Raw genomic sequence first — 6574 nt, forward strand, 5'->3', positions numbered from 1 at the left:
ATAGTATGTTTTTTCTGTCACAAGGTGGATTAAACCATTTTTGATACACCTATTATTTTTCCCAGGAAAGACAGGATATTCAAGTTATCTAACGCTGTTCTGGGACTACAGTTTATATATTCAAACACACACTTTTCCTGGAATGTCTATTGAAAAAAAACTCATGAAAGGTACTGGCTAACCAGAGATCTGTATTAATTCTCTTAAGAGATGATCTCTTAGAAGTTCAGACCTATGCCACCAATGGGTCAGTTCAAGAGGACTAAGAAAAACACATCTTAGTTTAAGAGTCTTAAACTGAATCCACAGTACAGAAAATGATCAAAGGCCATACTAGTAGATTACAGTGACACACCCTCCGCTGACTCCAGCTGTGCTGCCTGCAAGGTTGCCCCCAGCTGCCCATCACTGCCCCTGTGCTTGGAGGTTACAGTCCTCGAACCTGTTAAGTTGCACATGTGAGTACTCACTAACCCTTTCCAGATAAGGTGAACCAGGTTAACGTGTTTAGCTAATTTTGACTGAAACAGGTTAGGAAGCACTATCATCCACAGCACAGCTTGCAGACCTCAGGGGAAGCATTCCTTCAATAAGCACAGCTGAAGCCAGAAGAGAACATTATCTTCCCAGCTTTACTTTTTTTGGTGTGACAAGGCAACTGCCCATTTATACAAGGATATAAACCACAAAGGAAATTAATTTGAAGATAAAGATTAGAACAGCATTCTAATATGTTAACTGACAGAGGGGAAGGAAACAAAGTAAGGCTCAATTACATAACCAATTCACAAATTCTCTGTGTGGGACATGACAAAAAATTCAAAAGATGCTTAGCGTTTGATGCTTTCAAAGTGTGCGCGTTTGCCCCAAGAAAAACAATTTCAGAGGTTACCGGGATTCTGCTAGATAAAGCACATTACTCTGCAAATTCACGGTAATGAGTTGTAACTCATTCTTTTGTGATCTTGAAATAGAATGGAGGCATATTTAAGTACACTGTACTAAATTCCACGTATTTGTAGCAGATCAGATCAGTGTGAATATGAAGAAACAGCAGCTAAATTTACTCACCTTTTACTTTACTCCTTTTACAGGTATTCAGAAGCACAGTTGCTTGATTGTATTTTGTTAAGAGTTCCTGAAGTAAACATTTTCCATCATTATATTCCTCTGCTAGAGCAAACTTTAATGTTTCTAAGTGTACCAGTGCTGACAAAATACAATCTAACCAACAAAGATTATGCATGTTTCTCCACTGAAGACATAAATCTGTGTTATTAGTAGAAACTTTATCATCTTTGAGCAAAATTTCAGATGTTGTTGAGCAAAGTTCAGAATTTGGCAAGAGTTGTGTTCTGGGACTAGAAGTCTTAGCAGGACTTTCTTGATAGTTGGTGTTGGTGGTTGTTTCAAAATCCACCTTCTGGATGCAGGACTCCACATTGTTATTAGGTTTTTGCTGGTTATTTTGTAATACATCATGTAGGCTTGACTTGGGAATACATAAGCTATTCTGATAGCATTTGACAACAGGGTCTGTATTAATAGTGTGCTCAACATTTACCACATTATTAGTTCTTGCTTTTTTTGGATGTGATTCAACAGGAGAAAAGTCACTAATGTCACACAGTTTCCTTTTCTTATGAGTAGATGGAACTTGATGATTTTCTGAATCAGCAGAAGTAATTATGCTGTTCAATGGTTTATAACCAAGTGGGTAGATACACTAAAGGAAAGAAAGAAAGTTACAGTGAAATCTACAAAGCAATTTCAGGTGAACAAGAGCTAAGAAAAGTACAAACCATACTCTTAAAATGCAATGTAGGACTTCTGTAAAGTGATATGTTAATGAAATCAATACATAAATTCAACATACAGGATGTTGACAGGAAAAGTGTTTTATCCAACCACTGTCTTATAAGCAATTGTGAAGTAAATACATCAGTAGTGATAATCAACAATACTTTTCCAGTATATGCTTCCAACCCCTGAAAACAACCTAATTTTGCTAAGGAGAGTCCTCTTCTTTTACTCTGCTAAATCCATTCCTTTGGGGTACAGATCTGGCATTATCACCTCATGCCCGAGATTCCTGGTGCCAAAACCGACAGGGTATCTTTCAGGCTAGCCCAATGCATTACACCAGGTGTTGGCAGGGTCTTAGATATATAGCTATTCTGCAACCAGAATATAGTCAAATCCGCTATTACCAATCTCCAGAACAATACTATGATTATTTAAAAGTGGGGAGGGATGGGAAAAGCAACTCAGAGACCCGTGTCTAGTCTAGTCTAGTCTCTATCTACTAATTTAAGGGCACCAGTCCGTATGGGATTGCTATACCCTCCCCACATATACAAACAGTGGAGAAGGGAGAGGCAGCAAAATCACGACTCAAATATTAAGCAGCACAGAAATCCAGATAAGGTTAAATTTAAAAGGAAGGAAAAAAAAAAAAGGAAAACATTGTAATTATAATTACAAACCTATTTGCATTACCCAGACTTAAAGAAGGGAAAACAGGAGACTCACATCTGCAAGAGCTGTGTATTAGTTACATGGATCATCAAATTTTTGCCTTGTATTCCAATTCATAGAAAGATTTGTTTAGTACCACTTGTGTTCCCTTGTTACGTAAGTGAAACTCTCCTTTATTCATTTTAATCTACTCTTTTTAATTCTTTAGGGCAGCTACCTGTGCCTAAACACTGCATGTACACAGGTTAGTTATGGTTTTGTCTATACACTTGCAAACATCATCCAGCATATGGACTCAAAGGGGTCCTATTTCAACAGCCTCCTTACCACCAACAAAGTCTTGAAGAGGTGTAACTGCTGAAGGTAAAGGCCTCTACCCAACCAAACAAAACTGTCAATTAGTGTAATACCTGAGGATTTTCACAAAGAAAAATGGACTCTTGAAAATTAATGTGGTAAGTTCGTAAAACTTGGATTTGGCCCTTCTCTTTGCAGACTGGACAATATTCACGTGCAGTTGTTTCCACAGGACTATGGTTCTAAAAAAAAAAAAAAAAAAGAAAAAGAAGAATAAACTTATGTATTTCATATATTATCCCAAGGCAAGACATACATACAAATGAAGATAGAAAACCAACGTGCAACTTCTAAATATGATACCTAATACAATATGGAAAAAACCCTAGATTAGTTTTTTTACTTAATATTTATAAGATATATATTCATATGTTAGAGTGTTCTAAATAAATTTATCTTTTGATTTAAATATTCCAATATTTAATAAGGTATCTTTAACAACACAATTATGCAACATTTCATTCTACTTGAACTAAACCACAGGACACTTATTGCCAGGGAACACAAGCTCAGATCTTTGAAAGACAAATCAATTTTCATAGGAATGCAAACAATTGTAAAAATAGTGCCAGTAAAAAAATCATCGGCACAGATTTACTTAGAATAATCTTTCGCCATTGTTATAGATTTCCGTGGAAAATAATTTTGAGATTTTTTTTTGTAAAATTAAGACCAATTTAAAATCTCTCAAAGCAGAGAAAAATATGAACTTTGCACACATGTAAAACAAGTTTCAACTGACTTTTCCCAAATACCCCACCATGTGGAGTGTCGATTTCCCTATACCAGTCCCTTCTCCAACCACTTGCAAACCATTTGTAGTCTTCTGGGTATCCATCATTCTGAGCCACTGGCTAATTTATGTCACTTGTAACAATGTCATGACCACTAAGGATTTTTCAAAGACTCCTGAAAAATAAGAAGTGAATAAAACAATTAAAGAAAAATTAGATTAAATTTTGGGAAAAAAAATACACCACAATAATGCAGTCTGTATTTTCTGTGAGAATTAATTCAGAAGAGTATTTTCTTAACTGAAAATACTTATTTTCTAGTGCAGATTATGAACTCAAAACTTTAAATTAAGTCACATAATAGATTTAACAGCTTTAGGCCCTGAATTTGCAAGCTTATCTATTCTTTGCACTCTACAAGGTCTCGCATATTTTCCAAGTGCACTATACTTTGCAGAGTGTAGATGTCTTGCCTGGGCACCTCAGCCTACTGCATCTAACCCTCAGAAAGAACTAAGTTCTTTAAAAATGGCTACAGTAAGATCCCATGCAGTTCTAGATGGCTGCTGAGGAACATCAAAAAAACAACCAACCAAAAAAACCCCACTGTTGCATCTTTCAAAACAGTGACTTTAGTGCATAATAAACTAATAAAAGTTTATCCTGCAAACATAACAATTTTTAACTACAGAAAGGCATCCTGCTGTTACTGCCACTTTTTGGAAACTTCTCCTAATGTTGTTTTAACAATGTTACAGACTTCCTAGCAAACTAAAGCTCTTCCACAGTATCATTGCTATATAACTCTATTGCATATTTTACAAGTGACATTGAATATTCTATTTTAAATCATTTCTCAAATTCAGGGCCAAATTTTGCCTTTCTCAGATATCACACATACACACAGACACATTTGTGGAGGACAACTTCAGTATGAACCAGGTACATATCAGAAGGCAGCTCCTTAAGTCCATTCCTTCACTGGCACTGAGGCTAATTACATCTTGAATCAGCCAGAAAAAGACAGGGTGTTACAACTACAGGACCCAGTTCTGCTCCTGCTGACTTCAAATGGAACTAACTAGAACAAATACATATCTCTTTAAGATGCAGGAGGAAGTTAAGGTAAGATGAATTGCAAAGTCATCAATGTAATATCTTTCCTTCAGCCACAACTGTTCCCTTTTCATTACTTCCACTGAATAACACCCTCTCCCACACCATGATGTCCTTTCAACCCTTTCTTACACTACAGCACTAACTCAGGTTATAGATCCTTTTGAAAAAAGAAATTTCCAGAGGCATTCTTGGAGACCTGTGTAAATACCAGCTCAATCCAAAACCATTTATAATACCGGGCAAGGAGAGACCCTACAGAACTGGACAGAATGCTAAAACCCAACAGCATGAATAAAAAAAGCGCAGTAGGAAAATGTAACGACTCATTTCAAATCAGTCCCCAATGGCAACTTAACCGCCAAGCCGCTGGCCAAGATATTGCCCGTTGATGAGTTCTGCCTATCATGTTCGACAAACACCTGCTCTCTGGCTACACCAAACATTTTGCCAAGGGGAATTTGGTGGCATTCTCGGCGGAGCCGCTGCTGGTGTTTCCCACCCACTACATGGGGGAGGAGGGTTACGTCAGTGACACCAAGACCTCGGTGGTGTGGGATGATGAGGCCACCGTCACCGAATGGGACCACACCAAGTCCCAGAAGATGAAGGAGCAGCAGGAGCTGCGGCGGGAGGCCCAGAACTCCAACATCCTCCAGTCCCCCCTCATCAGCGCTGCCTGGGACGAGCTATGACCGGGGCGGAGGGGACATGGGGGGGGTGCAGGACATGCACTGTTCTTAAATTCTATTTTTATATTAAAAAAAAGAAGAAGAAGAAAGAAAAAAATTATTAAATTAAAAAAAAAGGGGGGGGGAGATCAAGTGCACCATCAGTCAGTTTGCAGATGATACCAAGTTGGGCGGCAGTGTTGATCTGCTCGAGGGTAGGAAGGCTCTGCAGAGGGACCTGGACAGGCTGGATCGATGGGCCAAGGCCAACTGTATGAGATTCAACAAGGCCAAGTGCCGGGTCCTGCCCTTCGGCCACAACAACCCCATGCAGCACTACAGGCTTGGGGAAGAGTGGTGGGAAAGCTGCCTGTCGGAAAAGGACCTGGGGGTGCTGGTCGACAGCTGGCTGAACATGAGCCGGCAGTGTGCCCAGGCGGCCAAGAAGGCCAACGGCATCCTGGCCTGTATCAGAAATAGTGTGGCCAGCAGGAGTAGGGAAGTGATCGTGCCCCTGTACTCAGCACTGGTGAGGCCGCACCTTGAATACTGTGTTCAGTTTTGGGCCCCTCACTACAAGAAGGATGTTGAGGTGTTGGAGCATATCCAGAGAAGGGCAACGAGGCTGGTGAGGGGTCTGGAGAACAAGTCTTATGAGGAGCGGCTGAGGGAGCTGGGGTTGTTTAGCCTGGAGAAAAGGGGGCTGAGGGGAGACCTCATTGCTCTCTACAACTACCTGAAAGGAGGTTGTAGCGAGGGGGGTGTCGGTCTCTTCTCCCAAGTAACTGGCGAAAGGACGAGAGGAAATGGCCTCAAGTTGCGCCAGGGGAGGTTTAGATTGGACGTGAGGAAAAATTTCTTTACTGAAAGAGTGGTTAAACATTGGAACAGGCTGCCCAGGGAAGTGGTTGAGTCATCATCCCTGGAAGTATTTAAAAGACGTGTAGATGAGGCGCTTAGGGACATGGTTTAGTGGGCATGGTGGTGTTGGGTTGATGGTTGGACTCGATGATCTTACAGGTCTTTTCCAACCTTAATGATTCTATGATTCTATGATTAAGAGAAGGTCGAAATGAGATGACAGTGTGTCCTATTGACACTTTCAATGTGTTCAGCAGTGCTTTTCAGAATTACCGGGCTGCAGCATGTAAGGACAGTATACCCTGACCTATAAAACTAATGGTTGTAGTGGAAGGTAAGAACATAAAAGTATCAATC

The 6574-nt window shown here is 39.9% G+C and overlaps 1 protein-coding gene across 2 annotated transcripts in view; it reads right to left on the reverse strand.

The window, feature by feature from the left end:
* USPL1 (ubiquitin specific peptidase like 1) overlaps positions 1 to 3761 on the reverse strand; it is an 11655-nt gene extending 7894 nt beyond the window's left edge. Inside the window, exons 1-3 of one of the 2 annotated variants that reach the window (XM_009327738.1) lie at positions 3578 to 3761; positions 2889 to 3017; positions 1072 to 1726 (exon numbers count right to left, since the gene is read on the reverse strand). In XM_009327738.1, the coding sequence (XP_009326013.1) occupies positions 1072 to 1726; positions 2889 to 3017; positions 3578 to 3676 (883 nt within the window). In that variant the 5' untranslated portion in view covers positions 3677 to 3761. The remainder of the gene's footprint in view (positions 1 to 1071; positions 1727 to 2888; positions 3018 to 3577) is intronic. The other variant, XM_009327739.1, reaches the window with a different exon arrangement.
* Between the last annotated feature and the right edge of the window lie 2813 nt (positions 3762 to 6574).

The sequence above is a fragment of the Pygoscelis adeliae genome, unplaced genomic scaffold, assembly GCF_000699105.1.
Source record: "Pygoscelis adeliae isolate BGI_AS28 unplaced genomic scaffold, ASM69910v1 Scaffold14, whole genome shotgun sequence".
Classification (NCBI taxonomy): Eukaryota; Metazoa; Chordata; class Aves; order Sphenisciformes; family Spheniscidae; genus Pygoscelis; species Pygoscelis adeliae.